General features: G+C 40.9%; 1 protein-coding gene across 3 annotated transcripts; it reads left to right on the top strand.

The window, feature by feature from the left end:
* Positions 1-379: 379 nt before the first annotated feature.
* Positions 380-25,788, top strand: MAPKAPK5 (MAPK activated protein kinase 5). Of its 3 annotated transcripts, none has more exons than XM_067539510.1 (14): positions 380-764; positions 4,558-4,631; positions 6,638-6,713; positions 8,209-8,306; positions 9,487-9,595; positions 10,142-10,231; positions 11,076-11,171; positions 12,845-12,925; positions 16,083-16,270; positions 18,957-19,077; positions 20,088-20,218; positions 23,889-24,004; positions 24,876-24,980; positions 25,381-25,788. In XM_067539510.1, exons 1-14 carry the CDS (start codon positions 729-731, stop codon positions 25,473-25,475), a joined length of 1,416 nt encoding a protein of 471 aa, XP_067395611.1. In that variant the 5' UTR covers positions 380-728; the 3' UTR covers positions 25,476-25,788. The 3 variants fall into 3 exon arrangements, with proteins under 3 accessions (XP_067395611.1, XP_067395610.1, XP_067395612.1); XM_067539509.1 differs by having other exon boundaries at positions 23,889-24,010; XM_067539511.1 differs by lacking the exon at positions 11,076-11,171 and having other exon boundaries at positions 23,889-24,010.
* The last annotated feature ends 1,229 nt before the right edge of the window (positions 25,789-27,017 follow it).

Raw genomic sequence — 27,017 nt, 5'->3', positions numbered from 1 at the left:
GCGTGTCCGTTTTGGCCCCGCCCCCGCCCTGTTTACGTCATCAGTAGGCGCCCCATATGATCGAAGGGCCCCCCCCTTCTTATAGGGGTCCTCGGCAGCGGGGTCGCCTTTTTAGACAGGGAATGCGGACGCCTGTAGATTATGTAACCGCCGCGGAGGTGGCTTCTAAAATTCTGCCAGTGGCGCGGGGGTTTAGCGGTGGGTGCGGGCCCCCGAGCTGCCTGAGTGCGGGCAGCGCAGGGGGTGACTCCGTGCGGCGCGCCGCCCGGCGGGGCTGTCCCGGCCGCGTCAGGGCCCCGGCAATGTCTGGCTCCCAGGCGGCGCTGGCTGTAGCGGAGTGGCGGCTGCGGCGACTACCGGCTTAAGCGGCAGCCTCTGCGCCCGCTGAGAGGCGCCTCCCCGTCAGCTCCTCGACCCGAGCCCCCGACCCGACCTGACCGCGCGGGGATGAGGCGGCGCAGCGGCACAAAGGCTCCCCCGGGGCTGCCCGTTGCCTAGCGGGGGCGCGGCCCGGCTTCTCAGCCCCCCACCCCACACTCAGCGGCCCCGACTCCCGCCGGCTTCCCCGTCACCGCGTCTCCCCCCCTTCCCCTGTCCTCCGCCGCCGCCGCACAGCGGCCCCAGGGCCCTGGCCTGCTCCCCCGGCCTCCTTTCCTCGCTCCCTGGGGACCGGCAGGCGGGATCCCCCGGCTCCCCTCCCCGCTCCGCTCGGGGCCCCGCGGGGGAGGATGTCGGAGGTTCACGAAATGGATAAAATGATTAAGGTAGGAAGGAGGCGCCGGAGCTCGGGGACCCTCCCCCCACCCCAGCGCATCCCTCTTCCCCTCCCCCATGCCTTTCAGCACCCCAGAAACGTCCCACTCCCTCAGCCTTGGGGGCGGGGACCCCCCCGCATCTCTTCGGCAGCTGACAGCGCGGGGGGAGGAAGTCACCCCTAGTGACGGGTGCAGCCCCTGCAGGGGCCATGGATCTTACTTGCTGGATATTTGGGGGGAGGGGGTCGCGGGGTCCTGCCTGATCTCGTTTCCTTCAGTTGTCTCTCTCTCCCTTGTCTGGCGGTGGAGATGAATCTGAGCGCCCTGTTGCAAATCTCATTCCCTCCTCCTCATTCCTTCTCCCAACATATTATTTCGCACATGCTGTCTCTCTGAAAACAAACTTCAGCCATCTGTGTTTGATGCTGGGAATAAAGACCTAAAATATTTAAATATTAGTGACTTCAACTGCAGTGCTGTTAAACTTGGCAATGGAAATTTAACCAGCTGGCAAAATAGCTGTGCTGGGGTTGCTGGCTGATCATTGGTTTGAGTGCTGTTAGCATCAGAGTGCCTACATATTTATTACCCTATGATGAATATAAAAACTTGTACCTGTGTCCCACAGATTGCAGGAGCAAGTCTCTTCTTTCTAATGGCCCAAATCTACCCAGACAGTTTTGGAGTCTTACTCCTCAAATTCCTATGCAGGAATTTTGTTCACTTTAAAATAAAGTGCTGCTCCTTATGAAAACCAACTTGCCATGTGAGACATCTGCTGTTTGGGGGAGAAAGGAGGGCACAAAACAGACTTAGGTTTGGACAGCAAGAATTTTTGTAAGAACTTAATACTTTCTATTTAATTCTCCTGTCACCTGCCTGAGTTATTACCTAAGGAAAATAGTGAAACTCAGGGAAACAAAATAACAGTAAAAATGTATTCGAGGATTTCTACAACTTTTCAGTCTTGCACCACAAGTTCACTACTGACAGCTTTAAGTCTGGTTGCCTTCATAAATGTTGTGTTATCAGTCAGGAATGGATTATTTCATTATCATAGCACTTGATAATCCTTGATAAGTACTACTTTTGCTAATGAATCCATGCAGATAAAACCGAAGAATTCCAAAAAGGCACCAGAATTAAATACAAGTGGAGGAAAAACACATTTTGGGTCTCCTTTCCTCAACCTCCCACCATCCTTTTAATGCCTGTGGGGTTTCTTATAGGGTGCAGTGGGAAAATGTGAGCAATTTAAGTTTCTGTATAACTTTGTAATATTGGAGTCTGGATTTATTTTAAAATGTGAGGATGGATCTTGCTTTTTAATAACGTTAGCATGGCACAGTGGTCTGAGCATCAGGTTAGGATGCTCCTCTGAAAAAGTGCACTCAAATACCAACAGGATATATCCTTCCTGAGGTAATAGACTGAATAAAGTGCAGTTCATTGTGCAGTAGCTGTCCAAAAGTGAGCAACCATCTATCAGAGCACTACAATCCCACGGCACATCTTGTAAGAGTAAGTGTTTGCCTGGATGTTCTTGGTTTAAAAATCCACAGCCCCCCGGTGCGTACCGTGGTGTCAGTCAGCCATCTACCGGGCTGCTACTCTCAGGACAGCTAGTTAGGAGTGGATACCGTGTGATCCTTTGGGATGAAAGGCATGATATAAATTCAAAATATAATGTAATCCTTCATTAAGGCAGGAGTTGAACTTCCCATTTTTCATAAGAAATGGGATTATTGAGGTTTATTGTTTTCATGTCCCTTGGTTCAATAAAATTTGGGAGAGTTTAGATCACTGTGCAAGCATAAACTAGCAGAAGTTGGGAAAGCAAATTTGAGCAATGCAAATCCACTCACATTTTGAAGATCAGGCATTACTCCTAATAACATTTTTAACTGATTTTGATGTTGAATATGAATGGTTCTTTTTAAAATCCCTCTCTACAATTTTTCACTGGGTCTAGGTGGAAAGTGTTGGGAAAATGAACTTGAAAATATGTAGACTTTGCCCCCAAATAGTTGTGATATATGCTTTAACCTCGTGCCTGAGAAGAGCTTAGTTGGTGAAGATCACTTTAGGAGAGAATCTGCCACTTGCTTGCCTTGCTATTGGAGCCTGGATATGATGTGTGTGTGGAAAGATGTCCACACCATTGTTTTAAGTGCCCGCTGCTTACTGAACAGAAGTTGAACTCTCTATTCCAGTGGAACGGTAACCAATGGGGGTTGGGGGAAGTAGGGAGAAATATATTGCAATGAGAGTGAAGCCCAGGAAACAGGCTTGGTTCATCCTTAAGCCCAAAACAACATTAAAAGGTATAACAATCCCCCAGATATAGGTAAGAACTTTTGACCTCAGAATAATGTTACAACATAATTTTAAATTCACGTCTCTCCTTCACCCTGGGAAATATTCCCCCATCCTTACATGCGAGCCGATCGTTTACAAATCCTGCTTACAATATCACATTTCTGGTAGGCTGTTCAACATTAACCCACCAACTGCTGTGAACATGGGGGTGGAGGGGTTAATTTAAAAAACCTGACAGTTTGAGTTTTGCATATTCAGCATGTCAGTAATATGTCTGAACACTTATCTATATTTTACTTAGATCTGCTCCTTTACCTAGAGGATGACTTCCTATGTATACAGCTCTGAGCACACAGGTGCTCAGTAAAATGAAATAAGTTTGCCTCACATTCTGGAAATGTAAAGAATGGGAAATGACCAGGACTGATCTTGCAAAGTGAGGGAAGGGTGATGAGCAGGAGAGAGGCCAGACTCTGGCTTTGGTCACTATTCTACTTTGTCCGAAAGAAAAAGAAGTTATATCTATCTAGATCTATAAATATATATGAAAGACTGATCAAAATAGTCACTTGGCAAATAGGTTATTCTGTTCACTGATGTTAACATTTTTCTCCTGTTTAATCTTTTTCTACATTGACATTCCCTACTTCCCATGTTCCTTATAGCAAGCCAGAAAACGTGGCTTTTAACTTTGAACATACACAAATTACTTCCTTGGAGGAACACCATCAGCAACAATTTAGGAATGTATATTTCCCTGGAACTACATACATCCTGAATGTTAATAGTTACTCTACTCTTCTGTGGTATTATTAGATGACTAACAGAAGTGGTAGAAGTTTTAGCCAACACTGTCTGTGCTAAAGCCCCCCACATACATCACAAATGATGTCACATTGAAGGAACATGTTTAAGCATGATAGTTCCTGGGTCATATCATAGTAGGGTGGGTTTGGTCTTGTTTGTGTGGATTGGAGGAAGAATTGTCTTTAACAGACAAGATCAAACCAGTTGATAGCAGTGGTCACTGTTGTGTTTAATTTGCATTGTAAGGATCCAAACATTTGAAACCTCAGTTCTGTAGGAAGGTGCTAATGTGGACAGGATCAAAAGGAAATTCAAATTTTAAAAAAAGTTATATTAATTGATCGTTGATCTTTTTGAGTGCAGGGCAGGGGGAAGCAAGGCAGAACTCAAGCGCCAGTGAATAGCATGCAAGACTATTCCCCAGGTCCCTTCTTGTATCAGATGATGGTTCCCCTGTTCGGAATGCTAGCAACCTGCTTTAGCAAACTGCCACAGCTGCACAAACAACATTTTATACCATGGCACCCTGTTATGCTAATATTTGTATGTGTGTAACTTTCCTTGATAAAGTGAAATTAGAGCAGATTCTTCCATTGGCCTGGTCTCTTTCAAAGCAGGTCTGCAGATACCTGCTTTTCAGAAAGGATATAGTAATTACTTTTTCCTTTTTGAATAGGAAACCTCCATTTTAGAGGAGTACAACATTAACTGGACCCAGAAGCTGGGAGCTGGAATCAGTGGTCCAGTTAGGTAAGACAATACACCTGCTGATTTGTGTATGCTATCAAATTGTCATGTTAGCAGTAAAGGAGTATATCTTAACTGTGCTAATAGTAGAAAGATGTGTAACTCTTGAAGAGTGTCTCTTGTTTAATTATAAGGAAGTAGAAAGTTTGTGTGTAGTAACAAGTTCCTGACTCTGATGTAACGTACCATGTACATGGAGTGCGTATGTGACTCAGGTACTCTGCCATTATTGGAATGTTTGAAATAAAAGTAAAAATCCTTCATCTCATCTATCCCATTGCCCACGATTATATTTCTAAAACAAACTAGGAATAGTTACCTGCTTAGGGAAGATAGTCCTAGAAAATTCCATTCCAGCATCTATTTCTCTTTCTAAAACACTGTCCATACAGAACAAAGAGCATCACGCATCTCCGATATTGACAGTTGGTTATTCTGCACAAGATTCCTTTTAGCTATTTTTAACAGCTCTTTTTTCAGATTATTATGTGAAGCCAATGCATATACTGCAACTAGTCCAGTATCTGATACCAGAACTAACTGGGTCATTAATAGCCTTATCACTGACATACAATACAAGAACTGGGCCCTACCCATGAGGCACTGCGACGAGTCTTTCAGCCTGAAACCCCACAGCAGACATTCATACTTATGTCCTTTCAACTCACTGCTGGAGTGCCCCTTATGGCTGGTTCTCATCTAGTGCCCCTGCCAACAGTCATTCTTGTCCTACAGGATCTGCCTCTTCTCATGGCTCAGCCCCTGGCAAGGTCACATTTAGTCCCTCCCTCCTCTATAGACTCTTCACCCTGAAGGGTTAGCTCCACATTCAATAGTCCTCTCCCCACTGCATCAGGGTGTTCCTGCACCACCTTTCCTAGTGATGGGCAGGGATCCCTGGGCCTCCCTCCTCTGGGCCCCAATCCAGAGAGCCCAGGGTGAGTAGCTAAGATTTGTTCCCTTAGATGCTTGCTGCTTCCTGGAAGTCTCCCTACCTTGGCTTTCTATCAGGCCCCTTCCCAGAGCGCCTCCTTGGACTCACTAGACAGCTGCTGCTTGCTAAGCCATTCTTCACACTAACCACCACAGATGGATTGAAAAGCCCCCATCCCTGCAGCCTCAGTAGCTGGGCTTCCTCCCTTTATACTCACCATCCAGCTCCTCTCCCCAGCTGAGCTTCATCTTGTTGGGCCAGGTGAAACCGGGTGCCTTAATTGAGCTGCTCTAGTTCCAGTTAACCCGTTTAGTGCCAGTGTGGAGTATATACCCCATCAGTCCTGGAAAACAAACTTCACTGCCTCCATCGCTGGGAGACTGAGAGGGAGACCTGTTGGGCCATCCCATCTATTTCCCTGTCCAGGCAGGATCATTTCTTACAATACGTTTGCTATCGCTGTGTCCCATCTAGTTTGAAATGTCTCTTTGTTCTTTATTGGTTTATATGTGTTGGCTGCCTAGTAGGCCTAAGACCCTTCTCTCTAAAGCAGTCCAGTCGTTAATATTAAATGTACATTGCACAAATGCTTGCTTGCAACACGGTCAATGGCCTTGTCAGAACAATGGCTTTGGACTGGAAACCCTATGTATTATTGCTGATTAGACTCTGCGTTCCAGATGTTTAATTTGTCATTGTGAGTTTTTAATCAAAAGCTACTCAATAATTAACATGTACAGTACATTGTACTTCTAATCTGCAAAGCAATTTGCCAGTTTCAGTCCTTGCCTTCTCTTGAATCAAGATGTCCTGTGTATTGTTGGGAGCATCAATTCTGTGTAAAATGTCTGTATTTAAAGTATGTCTTGTGATTGTTGTGGAATATGATGATGACTTGTCATTCCTTTGAGGCTTTCTAGTCTGGTACCTCGACAAGCACCCTGTATATTACAAATAGCCTACATTAATCTTAGCTCCCATTTGATGAGCTAAGACCAGTAATTTATAAATTAGTTAATTGAAATATCTTTTTCACAATCCTGCTGACTGAATGATTTTATTGCTATAATACCAGAGTCTGCGTGGAAAAATCTACTCAAGAACGGTTTGCACTGAAAATTCTTCTTGATCGTCCAAAAGCTAGAAATGAGGTATAGTCCATTTTTTAAAAAAACATATAATTATTGAAATGTACAAAATCTCTCCCCTTTTGCAAATTATTCCACTTGTATTAAAAAGAATTAGCTGAGGGAGAAAGTCAGTCAACTAGAAAGGCAGACTACATTCAGGTATGTGTAAAGAGGGTTTGCTTTTTGCAATACAGCTTGCTAGGCAGTACTCCGTGCTTTTGACCCTCTGAACTGCCTATGTTTGGTTTATACTGGTCTTGCTAGACATGCTGTATTCACAATGAATGTCTGCAGTTTATGCACAGGTGCAGTTCAGAAAGGTGCATTATGAATTTACAATGCCCTCCTTGCTTTCCACTATGAAATGTAATACGAATAGTTTAGAGGTAATTTAGCTTCCATACATCTCACTCCGAGCATTACTGAAGTAAGAACTGCCAGACGTACTTCAATTTGCAATCTCAATGATTTAGGATTGATTGGAGTAGGAGATCTTAGATGAGCACACTAGCTTCATTTTTTATTACATTAGTGTGACTGACAGTAACATGGGCACAGCCATATGGAATGCATGATCTTTAGGATGGCTATTATAGGGCTTTATGATTTTGTAAACTGTTTTATGTTCTTTTGAAATTTTTTTTGGTTGAATGAAATTAGATGTGATGTTTCAGGCAACATTTCATCAGTGTACATGAAAATGTCATTTATTTCTTCTTAAACTAAAAAAAATCATATCTCTCACACATTCTTAACACATCTAGCATAACTTTCCTTCTCCCTTCTCCTCACACATTGAAAAATGTGCCAATCTACATAAAATTACAAGCAATAGTTTACAATTTTAATGCTCCCCACTCCAAAAAAAAAGAAAAAAAGAAATTGAGAGAGAGTGAAATTGTGCTTAAGGTTTATGCAAATTCCATTTCCTGCTACAAAGCAAATTCTCATTAAATTGCCCGGAAAAGCTACATGGAAATAACATCAAGGGCCTGGCTTGTTCCTGCAAACTAAGAGGTTTAAAACTGGTTGAAACTTGTCAGTTTCCAGTATGGCAGAATATCTGAATAGAAGGTAACTTTACATATTATGAGTCATAAAAGGAGGCAGGTTATAGAGTTTCAACTTTTATTGTTGTACTTCCAGATTTTTGTTACTTTAGGCCATATCCTCATTGCTACAATAACATCATTTCTTTGAAAAAAAAAAATCTTCTAAAGATTGAACTTTCAGTGGTTTATTGGAGTTGATGCCATAAGCTGTAAATTGATAATATTGTCTTTGTCTTATTTATTTGAGTGTAAAGGCTCCTTCGTTGAGCATATAAAAATGCTTTTAGGTATAGTGGTGAAATAACTGAGTGGACTATATAATTTTAGTGTGTTTGTAATTTACACTGAATGCAGTTAAAAGGCATTTAGACTTATTGGATCCTGTAATCTTGGGGATATGGGAAGAACTGAACTGTCTGATACATATCATTGTGTACAGTAACGTTTCTTACCTTCTCTTTAAGGTACGTCTGCACATGATGTGTGCAACACATCCAAATATTGTTCAAATTATTGAAGTTTATGCTAACAGTGTGCAGTTCCCTCATGAATCCAGTCCAAGGTAAGATTACATAGGGTGATTGATTCCCAAAGCTTGCTTTCCATATTTAGGCCCAGGTATAGTGGAGATTTTTTAAAATAATAATAAAATAATTAATAAAGAACCTGAAATGAGCCCCCATCTGGGGCTTCCAGGTAAGATATTACACTTCACAGTAAGCTGCACCCATTTTTCTCATCACAGTGCCCTGGCTTTTTAGATGGATACTGTATCCACTGAATTTCATGTTCTGATTAAAGTTTGATTTCTTTGCTGCGTATTTCCAGCCACCATCTTGTTGAAAAATACCATAGCTTGGGACACATGCATTGTCTGAGAGTAACAGGCTTCTGTCCTGCTTTAATACCAGTTTGGCCATCATAAGAGCATCATTGTTGGCATTCTTTGAGGAGCTTTCCATTTTCAAGCCAGTATTAAAACAGGGTAGGAGTTGTAGTTTTTTCTCTCTGACATTGATATTTTCCCTTTACATGCAGGCTCACAAATGAGATCCCTTTGTAAGAGACTGGTGATTTTGGGCCTCACAAACTGTCAAAATGTTACCCTGCATAAAATGGATGCAGCAAAAACATGAACCTAGGCTATTGTCAACTATTGATATGACCTAGGAAAAAATACTGATATTAGTTTCTAATTGGGTGTTAAGTGTAAAAGAATTTAAGAGAGGCTGGAGTCTTGTTTTAATATAAACTTAGGGACTGTTTTAATATAAAATTAGGGACTGCCATCCACTGTCTTTTTCTCAGGGTTGACAATAGACCTTTAATTAAAACTGGGAGCCACAATATGGTATCCGGCTTCTAAAGCTTTAAAGAGGGCTGTCAGCTTCACCTTTGTAAATTGCTGCGAACATCTACAGTTCTACATAAATAACTCCTACAATCCTTTGCTCCAGCTGGAAAGCGTGAGAGCTAATGTGAAGAGCAAACTATAGTCTCCCGTGTGATAGTACAATGCACTATTCAGTGAGTCAGATTATGCAGGAGACCAGAAGATACTGTATTTGACACTGTAAAAGCCAAAATTATAAACTAAAGTAGACAGACCAAGAGTATGACACAATTACACTCTCTCTCTTTTGGCCTGCATCACCAGTTATGAAATGTGCATTACTAGATTAGCAATTTTGTTATATTTTGACAAATTTTTTAATGTAATGAAATGAAATGCTTTTAAACAGGGCTCGGCTCCTAATTGTAATGGAGATGATGGAAGGGGGAGAGCTATTTCACAGAATCAGCCAGCACCGACACTTTACTGAGAAGCAAGCAAGCCAAGTAACAAAGCAGGCAAGTTAACTCCCATGTATAAGCAAAAGCACGAACAATAATGGTTAAAGTAGTTACAATTTCATGGGAGGGGGAAGGAAAAAGGAAACTAAAATGACCCTCAGTTCTGATCCAATGATCATTGCCTGCTTTGTTATAATCCGACAATGCCAAAGTTTTGATAGAACTGAAGAATTTTATGTGTTTTTTCTAGTCTTTCTGAGTTCAGATTTTTGTACCTTTGAAGTCCTTCTTATAAGTGGTTCTCCAACTTCTTCATTGTCTAGAGCATGTCACAGGAGAGAGCTTAATGAACTGCAAATTGAATAGACTGGCTAGTGGTTCTATTTCTAGATAGTTTCAATTTCTGATTTTGATGCCCTAGTGCAGTGTCTTGTTTGGGTTTCCAGCACTGCATAGGAATGTCTGAATCTAAAATTGGCTTTCATTAAGTATATAACTTCTTTCTGAAAACATTGGGGCCCAACTATGTTAGTGTCTCTTTAAAGTGTCACGGCCCAGGGAGAAGTTCTGTGATTGTAGTTGATTTATTGTGCCCTTTTTCAGATAGCTCTGGCTTTGCAGCACTGTCATTCATTAAACATTGCACACAGAGACCTCAAGCCTGAGAATCTCCTCTTCAAGGATAACTCGTTGGTAAGACGGGGACTTCGTTTTCTTCGCTTACTGGTGAATTTTGTAACATGGCTCAAAGATGATGCTCAGAAAAGTGGAAAATAGTAATAATACCTAGTCCTTACGCTATTAAACTAATTTTCACCGGTAGTTCTCCATGTGCTTTACAAAGGGAGATCACTGCGAAATGAGACCAGTCTTTTGGTGACAGCACATGACTGACTCCTTTGGATTCCTACTTCCCAGTGGCATAATGAAATCACATTGAGATTTACTCAGAACAGAACATGTCCGCACCATTGAGATCTTACCCAGGGCCAAATCCTGTGTCTAGGCATGAAAATGCAATAAATGGCCTCATGTAAGGGATCTTTGCAAGGGCTTGGATGGGACAAAATCCTTCCTGCTCTGTTTTTATTAGCTCAGCCTTGCATCTTCGTCCCTCTCACTCCCAACATACACATGCAAATACACTCAATATGGGTGTTTGGATTAGTGGATCCATATAATTGTGGAACCACTGTTGATGGCCCATCACGTCCCTCCCTACCTACCCTGCATGTACAATGGAACCACCACAGTTTTGCGTGTAGGTCCTTCCATACAAGGGGGCGGGGTATACATTGGTCTTCTGAGAGCAGCCTGGAGAATAGAGGGTATTTGTTGCTCAAGTAAATAATTTTGTGACCCTGTGACAGCAGCCTTGTATCAGTAAGAAGGAAATAGCTGAAAAAGGGGGACCAAGCAATGGCCAGGGTCAGATGGGAGTCGAATGCAAGGGAGAAAGAAGAACCCTATACTCTAAAGTAAAAGACATTCAAATCAAACAAGATTCCAAATCAAACCCCCCTGCTGCTTGTTTCAGGATGCTCCAGTTAAATTGTGTGACTTTGGATTTGCCAAGATAGACCAAGGTGACTTGATGACACCCCAGTTCACTCCATACTATGTAGCACCTCAGGTAATGAATGATTGTACATTTATTTATAGGGAAAGAATGCATGCAGTATTTACTGGCCGTGTCTTTGTATACATGCCAGTCTAATTCCCCTCTCTAAACTAGTAAGGGACTCTTGTGTGGGAGCCACGAATAAATGGATAGTGTGGGTAGCCTTTCAAGACCAAGTGCCTATTGCTTTACACCACTGCAATCTACTGGTTACAGTCGGGGACCGTGAGAGAAGGGTCCAAAGGTCCGTTTCTAGTTTGGACTCTTCCTTGTTGCATGCCCTTGGTTAATCAGTTAGCCTTTCGTCATTTTCCTAGTAAAATGGTATTAGTAAAATGGAGAGAAGGGAATTGTGTAGCTTAATGAATTGTTTGAAATGCACTGTGAAATGAATAGGATGAAATGTATTCTAGAAGTGCAGAGTAGTACGATATGTGCTGTATTTTTAAGTTTTATCGCTACTCGGGGATTGTCATAGCACTCATTGTTTAGTAGACCCCAGAGGGCGGGTTGAGAATAGATGTATTTTAAATCTTGAATTATGATCTCCCTCAAGGGGAGGGTCATCTGTAAATTGGGCTGAAAACTACTCTTGCACCTGTGTTGAGACTTAGGGTTTCAGAACTGAGCTCTGGTTGTGTTAACACAGGTGATCTGGGGAAGTCCGTTGTACTCCTTGTCCCAACGCAAGCTTATATTAAATTACATTTTAAAAAGCTACATTAAAGGAATATTAAGGTTGCAAAGCTAAGAGCTCAAAAGTTAGGAAATGCCAGAAATTATGTTCTCCATGCATCCTTAATATGGCTCCTTGATGCATATACACTATGGCATGCTATAGCCTTCAATTATATGATCCCTCCTTTCCTCAGTCCTCTGCATCCAAATCAGATTAATTCCTCCTCCTCCCCCTTGCTGTCTGGGTGCTAGCAGAGTGAGCACTGAGGGCACAGAAGAGGCAGTCTCCTGGCTATATTACGGTGCCTGGCCTCACAGCAGCCTCTGACAGCCAGGAGGAGCAGCTGTTGGGAAAATCCCGCTGAGCCCCTACAGCCTCATGATGGAGCATGTTTATTCGTTCGGTGGGATGGTGCCTATGTAGTCTCCTCAGCAGATAGGAGTGCAAGGGAGGGAAGCATGCTTACGGAAAATGGAATCTTTGGAAAATGTAGCTTTTCAACTCTGCCCAGTCTCTAATGAGCATATGTGAACAGATCTTTGGCAGCTTATATATTGACCAAATTTGGGCAGATTTTCACAGGGCCAGCAAAAAGGCCTATCTGGGACTCTAGGGCAGCGGCCCGGCTGCCAGAGTCCAAGCCCATGCTCCAGAGCATGGAGGTGCTAGAGCTTCCGAACAAAAGAGATGTAAGAAGATTTTTTAACCTTAACTAAACAACTACCCTCATTCTCTAACTTCATTTTTTGCTACCTTCATTCTCAGAAGTGGCTGAATCGTTTTAGCTGAGACTTTTCCAAAAATTCCAGCCTCAGGCAGATACCCGGCAAGGAAAATTTCAGCCTGAAGAGTGTGTTTGGCAAAGTTTTAAGCAGCTGAAAATAGGGTTATATAATGGAAAGTGTCGGGCAGCTTTAACTATAAGCGTTCCTACCTGTACCACCTGTGATTTAGATTTGCACTGTAATTTCTAATGTGAATTCTTGTTTTCATCTCACTGCAATAGGTCCTGGAAGCACAAAGACGACATCAGAAAGAGAAATCTGGTATTATCCCTACCTCGCCAACACCCTACACTTATAACAAGGTAAACTTTTCAAACAATCTGCGTGTTGAGGTCTTTTAAGGACAGTGCTTTTCCTTTTGCAGGTAGATGCAACCATAGAAATAAATGTAATAACTGCTTATTGCAGGTTAAAAACCTTATTGCCATGAAGTGGGGTATTTGTGATCAGGAGCAGTAAAAATGTTCAGACTTCTGGGCTTTGTAATAAAACTAACCAGTTATCCCACACTGAGTTTCCCAGCGAAAAGCAGGAATTATAACAAACCTTAGGGAATTGTCGTTTTGCCTATTGACCCTATCTTTAGCAGGAATGGAATAACCTCAGGGATATCATTTTTGATTTGGCTACTTGACGGTGTAGCAAGTGTTTAAAAAATAAGAATAGAAAAATTGAGCAGGTAGTGCAATGGCTGTACTGTCATTATCCTTCCTGCGTATCTGGTTGGTCTGGCGTCATTAAGTGGGCTTAGAGAATTGTGTCTGTAGAGTACTAAGGTATGGAGGAAGGTAAAATATTGCCACAAAAATGCAATTCATTGTAACTTAGCTTTGTAGTTCAAAATATATATGTGCCTGTTCTTCATAGTTGCTTTTTTCAATCTAGCATTATTTTAGGGTTAACGTTGTATTTTAGAGGTGCTCTGATTAGTTTCTGTGTGTTAAATGGGTTGTGCAGATAGCTGTCCCGGATCTAGTGATACATGACATGCTCAACTGTGCTTCTGGCTTTGACTTCTTCTTTCTGTTGGAAGTGATCTCTTGCTCTGAAGTATCAACTCTTCATAATAAACACAATCAAATGAGAAAAACATCACCTTGGTTAGCCATAGCACAGTATTAGTATTAAATGGTAACAGTAACTTCAAGGAAAATTATTCCATTGGGATGTGCCTATTTGGGAAGAAATTCTTTCCCCACTGTCAGAAGCTCTTCCAAAAGAATCTCTTCTCTCTCTCTTCTATTACTAGGGACTCCTGAATGCTTGATAGCAGAGCATGCTAGTTCAAGCTCTCGTTTGTTCACACTGCTGTGCGTGGTATCTTTTCTTTTTTTCAGATGAGAAATATTTTTATTATACAATGGGAAACTACTTGAATATCTGTACCAGTAAGGTCATAGGTGGTCACAGCTGATGCTAGGATTGTCTTGGCAAAGGTTGTGATAGAATTTGTCCTGAGGTTTCTTTTATGAGCACTCTCAAGGCTGACCAGGCAGGTCACGTTCCTTTTCGGCTTCTGAAAAGTAAGTCTGCTTATCAGCATCTTTCCCTCCATAAGTAGAGGTGTTATGGAAATCCAGGGTTTTCCTGTGATGTTTTCAACTTCGATTGAAGAAAGCCTAGAGTTCTCTGGTTACAAGGGAAAATGTTTGCACCAATATCACCAAGGGAGTCTTTGGTATATGGGGGTGCATTTGAGTGGACTATATCAGAAATCCAAAATGGCAATACACAGAGATGATCTCCACCCTCTTCCTTGAGGAGGAATCCCTGAAAAGTTTCTTGGGCAGAGTTGAGCAAGAAGAAGCCAGTACTTTCCAGGCACTTACATAAATAATGGAACATACAGAGCAGGTGTTGGAGTTTCTTTCAGTATAGTGATTCACATACCTTGGACTCTCACACCCCCCTCACCCATTTGCCATTGAGCCTCAGTGATAGGGAAAGGATCCAAGCGCTTTTTGACAAGCTCTTATAGTCACAACAGAGGGGCAAGGGTGCACTTTTGAGGACTGCAACAAGTAGACTATCCAACAGTAGGGTAAGTAATTTCTCTCCCTTGCGGTACAGAAGGGTCAAACGCAACTCTTGGAAACCCTAAAAATAAAATATTTCTTCACTGTTGTGTTGATACAGAGCTTGAAGGCAGTTTTGTTCTTTTAATGGATGAAATCTGTACCTTATCAGTCATGACTGAAGCAAAGTATGAATCATATTTTAGCATGAAGGAAAAAGCTATGAGAACAGGAGTGAACTCCACAGTATGTACCTATATTGACAAGGTTAACCAATTTGCTGCCAGCGTGTTATCGCGTTTCACCCTCTTTAGTCATCATCTTGTCCGGTGGAATTATACTGTGATATAGAAGCCTTGTTTTCACACGACAGATCACTTAATGAACTGTTCCATCTCATTCTTGAACAGCTTTCAGTCATGGCTTCATTAACTAAGTAGGAGTGGTGTATAAAATGTTCTTACCCATATTCTCCTGCCAAGTGTGACTCATTGCAAAAACAGTACCTAGCATATGCCCAGCTCTCTGAAATAGACTATGAAACTCCCACGTATACTGTCTTTACATAGTAATTCAGGGCCACTCTGATTGCAAATGTTTAATGATTCACCTTCATGAGTAATAAATGCTGCTTATGTCATTTTGCTACAAAGTTAAATTGGAGGAAAAGCCCTTACCTTGGCCCTTTGAGTGTTTGTTGTTTTTTTTAAACTTTGTGTGTGTGTGTGTGTGTGTGTGAGAGAGAGTGAGTGAGTGAGTGAGTGAGTGAGTGAGTGAGTGAGAGAGAGAGAGAGATTTTGGGTTTGTCTATGAAAGGTATCTGGTAAAAAGACATAGGGTAACAAACAGCGACTTTTCTGTAAAAGTAAAACACATTGGGTACCTACTTTACAAATCCACCCTAAGTATCTGGGTGTCAGATGGCCATACACCCTTGTGCCTTTCAGTATGGCAGAGGCACGTGCAGGTGTGGTGGGCAAACTTGCAAAGTGTTGTACAATTTTTTTTGACTGATCCAAATATCAGGATAATTGAATCTTAGTGTGTGACTATCAGAACATTACTAAGTACTGTGGGAGATTATTCATTTTTAAAAAGTAAAGATTTAAAAAAAAAAAACTACACACAATGAATTTAGCTGGCAAAAATACTTAAAATCAGTCTCTTTCTATTTAAAAAAAAAAAAAAAAAGGGTAAAGTATTATACTTTAAACAGCCCATGGGAGGAGAAAAAACCGTTTGAAATCTAAATTCATATAAAGTTTGGACTCTTCATTGATTTTGTTTTTCCTCTCCAATAAACTAATTCAGACTAGGACCACTAGAGAAAGAGACCAAAATGTATTTCAGCTTTTCATAAGAAGTCATGTAGATCTTTTAACATGACTACACCAATGCTTTGCCGTAAGTTGTGCCCCAAAAGTGATAATTTCCTTGCTTTCAGAGCTGTGACTTGTGGTCCCTGGGTGTCATTATTTATATGATGCTGTGCGGATACCCTCCTTTTTACTCCAAACACCACAGTCGGACAATTCCAAAGGACATGCGGAAAAAGATCATGACAGGAAGTTTTGAATTTCCAGAGGAAGAATGGAGCCAGATCTCAGAAATGGCAAAAGACATTGTGAGAAAGTGAGTCAGTTGAGGAAAATGTTATATTACTCTTTCTTATTTATATCAAGAAATTGGAAAATCACTTAATGTTTTGTCACTAAAGGCTCCATTTTCAAAAGGAAAAAATTGTCTGCCGGGTATAAAGCTGGAACATTGTATTTCATATTCAGCATGAACAAAGGTTGGTAAATATTTTCCCTTGTTTCTCTTTTTCCAAACCACTGTCTTCAAATTTTAACAGCTCCTGCCCCTAAAGTATTTAGGATTGCATGGAGACTTAGCCTTTAACAGGAGAGGTATGGTTAAATCCTCATGCAACACTTCTGGAAAAATGGAGATGTTTAGTGCCTAGTGTGTGTGTGCCCGCTCTAAAAGGAGAGGTCATTTGAGTACAGTGCAAAAAGTTTTTCTGGTATGTATTTATCAAAGGGACACTGTCAGGTCACGTTAGGCCTAAAATTTGAGCGTTAAAATTTGTTAAAGCCTAAAACCTCCAAATAAGTAGTGCTGGACATTTTTTAAAAGGGCAGCAGAAACTTTTTAAACACACAGATGTTCCCTGAAGTGTTTGCAACCCAAATGTTGCAGCACTGATGCTACTGCATAATAATCGGAAAATGAAACTGAGCAGAACCCAACTGCCTGTTTTCTTTTTTTTTTTTAAGTGAAACTGACTAGTTGTATTTTCACTAATTCACTCAGGGAAATGAAAATAACTAAAAGAAACATAAATAGTGAACATCAAATCCTTTTAATTATTTTAACCTGACACTGTCCGCTTTAAGGCTCTGTAAAAACTCCAGGAACTGGAAGCAACAGCATATTTTTGTAAATACTGGGGGAACCTGTTTATAGTGGGATAGAGAAAGTCTAGATTTGTTTTGACATACAAATTGCAGTTATGGTTCCACTGAAACCTTCACCTGAAATCAGCTTTTTTCATGCAGCAGCTTCACTATAAGAAGGTTCCACTGTATTTCAAAATGGCCATGATATTGGATGTCACTAATTTGGATAAAGTCAGTTTTCTTTCATTCTCTTTAATAAACTCTCAAAACTCCTCTTCCTCCTTGTCTTTCTCCAACAAATATGTCAGGACCTATGGCTTGACGTGCAGTAAGATATATAAGTCTGTATAGAGGATCCTCTTGGTGGAGAGAGGTTCTTAGCCTGTATGTGTGCTGTTTTCTGTTTGGTTGGTTTTTTAAAAAAAAGATGGTTATTCACATGAACTTTCGGGCTGGCGGTCACATTCTGCCTTCAAGTGGTTGCTTGTTTTGGACTATGTTTCGCTGATTTGTGGCCTTGATCTTTACTTGAGAATCAGTATATAAATTATCCCTTTCAAAGCTAAAAGAAAAAATACGTATGTCTTGGGGTCTTGACTCAAAACTGAAAGGGAGGCATGTTTGCCACCTGTGCTTTGTACCTAAATTATGGACTAGCCTGGGGCACTGCTGACACTTTTGTAAAAGTCACCTACTTTTTCTTTCTATATCAAATAATTCTGCTATACACTTAGATAATCAATTTATGGTGCAGTTGAGCAAGAGAGTTTATTGTGGCTTAATTTGATGTTATTGTTTTGTCTACTACCATCTTAACCGTTATCTTTGACCATCAGTAATACCAATAACATAATCAGCCATAATGCTGACAACTTATTTTTTATGAAAGAGTTATGCTTAATAGCGGGTGCTTTAATTTATCTGCAGAATCTTTTCCAAGCTGCTCTTTCTAATGAATGTCTAATGATTTGTCTTCCTCACATTGCTACTGTAAACAATCCATAAGGTTTTCACAGAATCTCATAATGCAACTCTTCTTTGTAATCCTATCTGGGACTCTACAGTTGTAGTAAAATTATCCTTTGAATGTTGATACAAGTAAAAAGCAAAGAATAATCAGATGTCTGGCAATACAGATTTACTTAGATGGAAATAGCTAATTTATACTGTGAACATGGGAGAGCAGACTTTTGGGAAGGCAGTGCAGTCATGCCAAAGATAGAAGGGAAAGCAGGCCATGCATCTGTTGCAGGTACAGCCATTAAATAGTTGCCCAAACTACTATGTCACTAGAGAGTTCTTTATACTAAGTGCTGCTAATTCACCAGAGATAGAGATAGAGGTGGTCTCAGTTACAGAGGTGTCCATTGGTCCATTCTTCTGCTGAGGAAACAGTGCTAAGAAGTTGAATTATAAGAGCAGAGTCTATTCAGTAAACAAATACTTAGCTTTGAAATTCCGCCTTACTCCGCCAGGCACAAAATCCTTGAGTAAGTAACTACCACTCCCTGGCAAATCTGGAGGTGCATTTCCAGAGAATGTTGATCCTTTTTGCTTTGGGTGTTCTTAGATGAGGAGAACTTTTTATACCACAGGATCTAAAGGTACGAAGCTAGCTGAGTGCAGCCATTACTGAAACAGGATTCGGATCTCTTTCTTAGTCTGTGTCACTGCAGATACCCACTGTAACTAGTCAGTGCTAAAATCTCGCTCTAGAAAGGGTCAGTGGAATAAAATGACTGAAGGGGAGAAAATGGTTTTTGGGGGGGAGGGGTTTGTTGGCATTCTAGATAAGGAGAACTCATCTCTGGGGATGGTAACTGCAAAGTTAAAAGCACTCTGACTCTAGGCAGAACAGCAGGTTATTGAATGGAAAGAATAGAGCATCTTTAGAACTGTTTTGTTTTCTCCCTCAGGCTGCTGAAGGTAAAGCCTGAGGAACGGTTGACTATAGAAGGAGTCCTGGATCATCCGTGGCTGAACTCCACCGAAGCACTCGATAACATTTTGCCGTCTGCCCAACTGATGATGGACAAGGTTTAGATAACATTTTATTATTTCAAAAAGGTCAAGTCTGGAAACTGACCACACTGCTATTCGTTCAGCGTTTTGTTTGAAAGCTCTGTCCCGCAGATTAAGGGCTCGCTCTTCCATAGTGTAGGCTAGCCTACACGAGAAGCACTGCTGCATCAGTGCAGCTGCCCCACTATAGCACGTCTGGTGAAGACGCTCCATGCTGACAGGAGAGAGCTCTCCCATCAGCATCATAAAACCGCCTCTGTGAGAGTCGGTCGCTAAGTCAGCGGGAGAAGCTCTTTCACTGACATAGTGGTGTCCACCCTGACGCTTAGGTCAGTGTAACTTACATCTCTCAGGGAAGTGGCTTATTCACACCCCTGAGCAAAATAAGTTATACCGACATAACCTGTAGTGTAGACAAGCCCTGCAAGAGAGATTCTCCTTCTCTTTATGAAGGTCATCATTGTTCCTGAAACCAAAAAGGTTTCATTTAAAACTGGGCGAGAAAGAAAATTATTCAAGATAAGCTGTAAAGAGCAACCCTGACCTAGTGAGGTTCGGGAGGAGATGGAATATATTATAGTAAATGTGACCTATTAGGGCTCTTCTCTGTCTGGTGCTTTGCTCACTTCAGTGTTGCATCCTTTTTCTCCTTCGTTTACTTTGGTCCTGCAGCTATAAGTCCATTGATTGGCAGTTAGTGGTTCAGCTCTGTGGTCTGTATCCGCCCCTTTAAACAGCTAAGTGGAAAACTCATTGGCACAAAGGTGGTCTCAAACTAGATCATGGAGGTTACAGATGGAGAAGACCCATTAGACTGAATCCATCCCCCTGCAAGGTCAGGATATTGTCCCTCACTGGGTCACTGCTCAGTACGGAGCTGGTCTTGTGTAGCACAAGCCTGATTTTGTTGTGCATCCCGGAAATGTGTACAGGATTTTGATGTACTGTTTTTGTACTGGCTTATATTGGCCTTTTATGCACAAAGGAACTAATTAAAATCTTATGTATAACTTTTTCCATTCCAGGCAATGGTTGCTGGGATACAACAGGCTCACGCAGAACAGCTTGCTAACATGAGAATCCAAGACCTCAAAGTCAGCCTCAAACCTCTCCACTCTGTCAACAACCCAATTTTGCGCAAGAGAAAATTGCTAGGGTAGCTTTCTAAAATTGTTTTTAAATTTTTTTTAAATCCAGTAATTCCTAAATGTCAGCAGCCATGGTGCCTTGATTGTTTTTTAACACTTAAACCTCTGTTAAGATGTGTTTATCTGAAATTCCTAACGTGTCTGGTTGGTTGGCTAGTTCCTACTTCCTGGGCTGAAACAGCTGTTGTCAAACCTAGTAACCATAATTACATGGATAGCATGCTGTATCTGCACAGCTCCTGCCAACGCCTCTGTGAGGTAGGAAAATGGTGGTGGTATCCTCATTTTACGTATAAGGAAACTGAGGCAGATAGATGAAGTGATATGGCACACAAAGTCAGAGGCAGACCCTGGTTTTGACCTCTCATGTTTGAGTTCTGACCCTATTCTTATTTCTCTAGATCATGTTACTAAATAATTTTTGTCAGCTTGATCTTCAGCGCCGGTCTGTCTTTTTTGTCACAAAGCCAGTTCCTTGATTTAAAAAAATCTTTTCCCTGGCCCCTGACAAAGCACCATTATCAATACATAGTGAAAGATAGGGCAGAGGCTGAGTCTGAAATCTGATCTAAAGAGAATTTCCCTGAGGTCTGGACTTTGAAAAGCTGTTAGTCAGTCCTGCTTAGATATTACAGTTAGATCCAACTAGGTGGCATAAAGTTAAGATTCATATTTATAGATTCCAAGTCCAGAAGGGACTAATGCGAACGTCTAGTCTGACAGGCTGTTGAACTTTCCTAAAATAATTCCTAGAGCAGATCTTTTAGAAAAACATCCCCTCTTGATTTCAGAACTGGAAATGATGGAGAGTCCCCATGACAAGTCCCCACGACCCTTGACAAATTGTTCCAGTGGTTAATTACCCTGAGTGTTAAAAATGTACACCTTATTTCCACTTAGAACTTGTCCAGCTTCAACTTCCACTCATTGGATCACCTTTGTCTGCTGGATTGAAGAGCCCGTGAATATTTGTCCCACAGGCTGTTCTGCCTGGAATCAGAGTACTTTTAATTTTGCAGTTATCATCCCCATCCTGTAACTAGAATGCCAACAACCCTCCCTCCCGCCCCAACATTTTTCTCCCCATAAGACATTATTCCAGTAACCCTTTCTGGAGAGAGATTTTAGCATGGACTAGATACTTATAGACTGTAATCAAGTCACCTCAACCTCTGTGTTAAGCTAACTAGATTGAGCTCTTTGAGTCTCTCCCTATAAGGCATGTTTTCTAATCCTTTTAGTCACTTTCATGGCTTTTCTCTGAACCCTCTTCAGTTTATCAATATCCTTCTTAAATTGTGAGCACCAGAATTGGACACTGTATTCCAGCAGCGGTTGCACCAGTGTCAAAGATAGAAGTAAAAATCACCTCTCTACTCCTACTCAGGACTCCCGTTTATACATCCCAGGATAGCATTAGCTCTGTGGCTACAGCATCACACTGGAGGCTCATGTCCAGTGATTATCCACCATGATCTCCAAATCTTTTTCAGAGTTGCTGCTCCCCAGGGATAGAGTCCCCCAGCCTGTAAGCACGGCTTGCATTCTTTGTTCCTAGATGTTTACACTTACATTTGGCTGTATTAAAATATATATTGTTTGCTTGCACCCAGTTTACCAAGCAGTCAAGCTCACTCTGAATCAGTGACCTGTCCTCTTCGTTATTTACCACTCCCCCAATTTTTGGGTCATCTGCAAACTTTATCAGAGATGATTTTGTTTTCTTTCAAGTCATTGATAATGTTAAATAGTGTAGGGCCAAGATGAGATCCCTGCAGGACCCCGCTGAGAACACACCTGCTCAATGACAATTCCCTATTTACAGTTACATTTTAAGACCCATCAGTTAGCCACTTTTGAATCCATTTAATGTGTGCCGTGATAATTTTATATCGTTCTTTTTTTAATCAAAATGTAATGTGGTACCAAGTCAGACACTTTACAGAAGTATATTATGTCAACACTATTAGTAATCTCATCTAAAAAAAGGTTGGTTTGACAGAATGTATTTTCCATAAACTCATGTTGATTTAATTAATTACATTGCCCACCATTAGTTCATGATTAATAGAGTCCTTTATCAGTCTCTCCATTATCTTGCCCAGGGTCGATGTTATACTGACAGGCCTATAATTACCCAGTTCATCCTGTTTACCCTTTTTAAAAATTGGCACAGCATTAGCTTTCTTCCAGAACTTCCCCAGTGCTCCCAGACTTATTGAAAATCAAAATTAATGATCCAGTGAGCTCCTCAGCCAGCTCTTTTAAAACTCTTGAATGCGAGTTATCTAGACCTGCTGACTTTAAAATATCTTATTTTACCAGATTCTGTTTAGCATACTCCAGCGATACTAGTGAAATGGAAAGAGTGTAATCACCCCTCTGTGATAAGACTATATCATCTCTCCTCCCCCCAAATACAGAACAGAAATATTTATTGAACACTTTTGCCGTTTCTGCATTATTAGTGATAATTCAATTGTTTCATCTAGCAATAGACCATTACTATTGCCAGAATACTTTTTGTTCCTAATATATTTTTAAAACTCCTTATTATCTTTAACTCTGCTGGCTGTGGCTTTCTCCTTATGTCCCTTTGCTTCCCTTATCAAATTTTCTACAATTCCTAACTTTTGATTTATATTTATTATCGTCAATCAACTTCCCCTTTCGTCCATTTGTTCTCTATTTTTTATTTATAAAGTTAGTATATTGTATTAGGAATTTATGGACAGGGTTTAAGAGGCACTTCGCAATCTACCAAAGAGCTAAAATTTAAACTTAAGAAAAAATGCTCTGTAGAACACATTTGACACCACTTAAAATGACAAAGGTTCAAATTAAGGTTAACAGTCAACAGTGTGTGAACTTCAGAGCAGTACCTGAAGTTCAAGTAAAATTGAAAGATTAGAAGCAACAGACTAACTATAATTTGTAATGGTATTTTGGATACAGGAACTTTCCATTTGAGTAATAAGCAGATGGAATATAAAGTATCTAGTTCAGTTTTTTAGAAGTACAGTTAATTGAGTATATCTTTTTCCTTCTGCTGTGGTTAGAAAGAAAGTAGCTCCTCTTCTCCCTCTCCTCCTCTCCCCCCCATAGTGTTTATATTCAGGTACTTGGAATGTTTTATTACATTGTACTATGACATTTTGTTTGGAAAAATACTTGTAAATTAAAAAAACCACCCTAGATTTAAATATATTATTTATAGTTAGAATGGAGCAGACCTAGCTGTGAGAAAGTGATTAGAGCAGGACAGCTCACGAGTCAGGACTTCAAGATTTGTTCCTGATTCTGCCACTGATTGACTAGGCAAATCACTTAATCTTGCTTTGCTTCTGAAAATTAGGATATTTACCTACCTTCGAGGAGCGTTGAGCATATTACTTGATTGAGATTAGTAAAAGTGTTAATCTTCTGATCTAACGTGCCATCAGAAGGCAGAGTATTGTGTCAGAACTTCTGATAAATCTACTTCCTCTTACAGGTTCCAGCTCCCATCAGAAAAATATGCATGGGTTCAGAATTGTGTATTGAGTAATGGACACGATCAGACTTCCCTCACACTTTTGCTGCGGGCAATTATTTTCTTCTTAAATTTGGCTTTTGGCTACATGACTGTGTTGTGCTCAGACTGCAATAGTGTTTCCTTCTCCCGTCAATCTGTTACAGCACCAAACCGAAGGATGGTGTCTATATCCATGACCCTGAGAACGGAAGCGACGATTCCAACGTGGCTCTGGAAAAACTCAGAGACGTGATTGCGCAGTGTATTCTGCCGCAGGCTGGTAAAGGTCACCGCTTTTAAGAGAGCTATTGAGTTTTTACTGTGGTACCAGTTCTGCCCGTGTCAGCAGTGAAGGAGCATGCCCCGCCCAGCATTCTTATTACTACAGTCAGTCTCAGGCGATGGAGAACTGATTGCCTGACCCAGTGTCTTACAGGGCTTTGTTTAGGAAAGCCCAGTGGTCTTTGGAATTATCCCTTTTTATCAGACCTGAATATAAAGTTAACACACACGAATCAATGCCTCTTTGCCCTAGAATGTGCATCTCCATGGCACCTTATACAGGAAACTTCATTGCAGAAGACTGATCCCTATGCATAACTTTGGTGCGATCCTTTGCTGAGTTGTGTGATGGGATGTCTAACTAGACAAGCTTTCTAGTGCTTGGAAATCACATGCCACTATAGGGGATCTATGGAGGTCTCTATTGTCAGTTGTGCAGCCTTTTGAAGGAAATTGTAGTCATGTTGGTCAAGAGGCAGGAGGAGATAGAAGGCAGATCTACAAAGCCTGGGGTTCTTGATTATAATAGCCATTTTCTAGCGTGTTTCCCAATCCCCTGAGGAATTGCTGTGCAGAGCAGTTACAGGGATTCTTCTTAGTATGGCACAATGGAGACGTGGGAAATAGGGGGACAGATGTAGGCATGATCATTGCAAAACTTTTGAATTAAAAGAATAGGATTGCTCTTTGTAACTACATGTGGATTGTAAATTCGATACCTGGATAATACAGTGTTAACGCATCACTTTAGCAGTAGCATGTAGTGCTATTAAAATTCAAAACAAAGCCTCTGCTCCCAAAATAGTAAGCAGGAGAAAAAGCTGTGTGCTGAGAATGTGTGACAAATCTGTTATCTTTCTTTTAAATAGGAGAGAATGAAGATGAGAAACTGAATGAAGTGGTGCGGGAAGCCTGGAAATATAACAGGGAGTGTAAGTTATTGCGGGACACTCTACAGAGCTTCAGCTGGAACGGTAAGAGGCACCTTCTCTGAACACAGGGAAAGCAGTTACTTGAAGGGTATGTTTACATGAGGAATGAAACAGTGGTAACAAACCTGTTCTACATCAATTCAGGCTTAGATGGCTCCAAATGGCATCAGCTTTGCCAGCACAGAGCATGAATTAAATGGTTTTTAGAAAAAACTGTTTAAAATGTAGGTGCTTTTTGAAAATTTTATCTTAAGCCTCAAACATAAGCCCTATTGATTTTTGAATGTGGGTTAGACCTCTCAGGTACTTGGGGTGAAATTTTCAAAAGCACCCAAGTTTTACTGTCGAGGATCAAAGCATCAATTTGTATTCAGCCAGTTATGATTGTCTGCTTTCCTCCCTGCACCACACTGAAACTGACTTGCATTTTCTTTAATTTCAGGCAGAGGATTCACCGATAAGGTGGACCGGCTAAAGCTGGCAGAAATAGTGAAACAAGTTATCGAAGAGCAGACAAACTCTCATGATTCACAATAGTTTGAGCTTCTTAATATTTTGTTTTTTACCATTTGAGAGCTATTCTTTAACTGTAAAATATTTTTATGTAAATTAATAAATCATAATTATTTCATTAAATTTCCACACTGCTTGAAAATGCTGTATAGTTGTAGATACAAAAATCATTGGTACTGTAATATTTTTTTAAAACTGTTCCTCCAGTTATATATGATCACTCATGTACTGTTAATTCATGAGTCCCTTGAATGGGACAAATTATATAGTTAAAGAGCATTTGTTTTCTTAATAACCAGATGCAGAAGCTGCCTTCTGTCTGCTATACAATGACTAAGTATATGAATGAAACAACCAGTTTTTTAGAATTTTGCTCAGTAAATATTTGAAGCAAATGCTGTGGAACAAACTTCCTAGGCCCCCTTTTTACCTAAAATCTGCAGCAGTGTAGTGGCAGCAGAACGACTTTCTACTCTGCTTGATAATCAAAAGCCACTCTTAGCATTGCTAAGGAGACATGCACCCAAGTCCATACATTTGCTATGATTTTCAGTTCTGATTGGCAACTCTTTTCTTCTCCAGCCCCACATCTTCCTCCTGGCTTCCCCAGGGCTGAGTGGTTGTTCAGCGTAAGACTCCTCCTCATCATTTTAAAACAGTCGGGAAACACTTCAGTAACTTGTGCTTGTTACTTTTATTTTAACGCTATCTCCCTCAGGCAGCACTGTGTGTGGATTTGTTTGCTTTTCCCCCAGCTGAAATGTTGAGCCTGAGTTTTTTACCGCCTCTCCACCATTTTCCCTCTGGAATATATAACCCTATAGAAGCACGGAATCAAGCTTGTCTTCCTGGCTGGAAGGGATCATCCCTCGTATAATCACAATGCTGCTGTGAGAGTTGGCTAGTGGTCATCCATCTGTGTCCCTCATTGGAGTCCAAATACATCATCTCTATGATTTTCTTGAGCTTCATCTGCCTGGGGAGTGATTGAGCTAGAGCTGCATCATACCGTGAAGGTCACTGAGGACAAATTTTTACTAGTCTGAAACTTGGGCTCAAAAAAAGCTGCTTTTTTTTTTTTTGTTTAATTTAAAAAAAATCTGTAAATATTTCTAGTTTTCTATCTTCTGATACTTTCTTTTGAGACTCATTGAAGGCTTTTTATAGAGATATTTTGGTACCATACCTGTGCAGACATAGAGAAAGTATGGTCTGCAGACTGAAGTGCCAATTCAGGGCTATTAGGAGTAATTACTCTTGAACTTTGTTACATTTCATAGCTCCTTACTCTTGGGTTTACATTTAGAAACCTGAGCCAGAAATCTCCCGGTGTACTCATTATGGCAATTGGGCCACGTTCTGTCTTTTTCTAAACCCAGACTTCCTCTTAACTCTTTGCTTTGGTGGCAAACCTGTGTCTGATGCTTTTCATAGGGTTTTGTAAACAATAACTTTGTTTTTCCTACATGAAGGAGATGTTTTAGTTTCCGTTCTTTTCCAATGCATACATGAGCTGAGTTTTGGCTTTCTTTTGAGCCCTTCCAGCAGTACTCCACTGCTTAAAGC

This window comes from Emydura macquarii, unplaced genomic scaffold, assembly GCF_026122565.2.
Source record: "Emydura macquarii macquarii isolate MOO-44397 ecotype Brisbane River unplaced genomic scaffold, CSIRO-AGI_Emac_v2 contig_554, whole genome shotgun sequence".
Lineage (NCBI taxonomy): Eukaryota > Metazoa > Chordata > Testudines > Chelidae > Emydura > Emydura macquarii.
Note: the sequence above shows the minus strand (reverse complement) of the source record. Positions and strands in the feature narration are given on the sequence as shown.